Source organism: Rhea americana, unplaced genomic scaffold (genome assembly GCF_003343005.1).
Source record: "Rhea americana isolate MKP2758 unplaced genomic scaffold, rheAme1 scaffold_534, whole genome shotgun sequence".
Lineage (NCBI taxonomy): Eukaryota > Metazoa > Chordata > Aves > Rheiformes > Rheidae > Rhea > Rhea americana.
In genome coordinates, this window is record NW_028186684.1 from 9,331 (window position 1) to 10,564 (window position 1,234).

A 1,234-nucleotide genomic window follows, 5' to 3' on the forward strand; every position below is an offset into this window, starting at 1 on the left:
ACAGGGCCAGGGGTGGGGGGGCAGCAGGGCCACTGCCGGTGACAGGGCCGGGGGGGCAGCGTCAGCAAGGCCTGGGGCTCGGCGGGGGCGGGGCTGGCCCGGCCCGGCCCGGCCCGGCCCGGTTCCGCGGCACCCGCGTCCCGACTCACCACAAAGCAGCGGCGGCGGAAAGGACCGCCCCCGCCCGCGCTGATTGGCAGCTCGGCCCGCCGGCTGCCCCCGTCCCTATTGGCCTCCGCCCCCGCCGCTCACGCTGCCGCGGCCCTCCCGCCCTTTGATTTGCCGTCGCCTCTCGCCACTCAACCCCCGCCGCCTGCTGATTGGGCGCGCAGGCAAGGCGGGCCCTACGCCGCCGCGCACTGATTGGCGGCCGCTCCTGCTCCCGCCCTCCCGGGGAGCTAATCGGCGGAAGCGAGGCGGGCGCGTCGTTGCTATGGCGACGGGGGCGGGGCGGGGGAAGCTCTGACAGGCGGCGCGGCGCGGGGGCAGAGTTTGGGCTCAGAAAATAGGATTTTTGAGCTCTCACCCTCCCCGGCTCCGGCTCGGGCTGGCGGCCGCCCCCCCTCCGAGGGCGCCGGTGGCGGCGGCCAGCAGCCAGGCGCCCTGGGGCTGGGCCGGCGCGGCGGCCCCGTCCCCCGGTTATGGCGGCCCCCTCAGAGCCTCCACGTCTTCCCGCTCTCCGGTCGCCTCAGACAGCTCGATGCCTGATTGGCTAGTGTGCGCTGCCACTCCGGCCCTGCTGCCGCCTCTGATTGGTTCGAGCCCAGCTCGCCTGCGCTTATTGGTTGGGTCGGGCGCGGCCCGCCTCCTGGGTGGCCGTGCTGCCCTCTGCTGTTGCTCCCACCCCTTCCTCCTGTGCGGCGTTCTTATTGGTCGCCTCTAGCYGTCATTTGATTTTCCTGTGCTTCTATTGGTCGGTGTTTCTGCACACGGGTCCTGTCCCTCCAAGGGCCGTGCCCGCCGCTTTCCCATCTCGCTTTCTGATTGGCGGCCGTCCCCATCCGTCTGCCGCCTCGCGCCAATTACGGAGCGGAGAGTGTGGGGCAACCGTCTCCCTGGCAACCAGCTCGGGCGGGCGGGGCGCCGATGATGCCCGAGCCCCGCCCCTGGGGGCGGAACTCCGTGACGTTAGGGGCGGGGCTCCAGACAGCCAGTGGGACGCGGCGGCGTGGGGGCAGGGGCGGGGTGAAGGGTCAGGCCTGGTCCAAGATGGCGGCGGCGCCGGGGAGGTGAG

The 1,234-nt window shown here is 73.1% G+C and overlaps 1 protein-coding gene across 1 annotated transcript in view; it reads left to right on the top strand.

The window, feature by feature from the left end:
* Positions 1-1,209: 1,209 nt before the first annotated feature.
* The window catches only part of GANAB (glucosidase II alpha subunit), a 7,011-nt gene continuing 6,986 nt past the window's right edge, over positions 1,210-1,234 (top strand). Inside the window, exon 1 of the mRNA XM_085318411.1 lies at positions 1,210-1,229. Within this exon, the coding sequence (XP_085174537.1) occupies positions 1,210-1,229 (20 nt within the window). The remainder of the gene's footprint in view (positions 1,230-1,234) is intronic.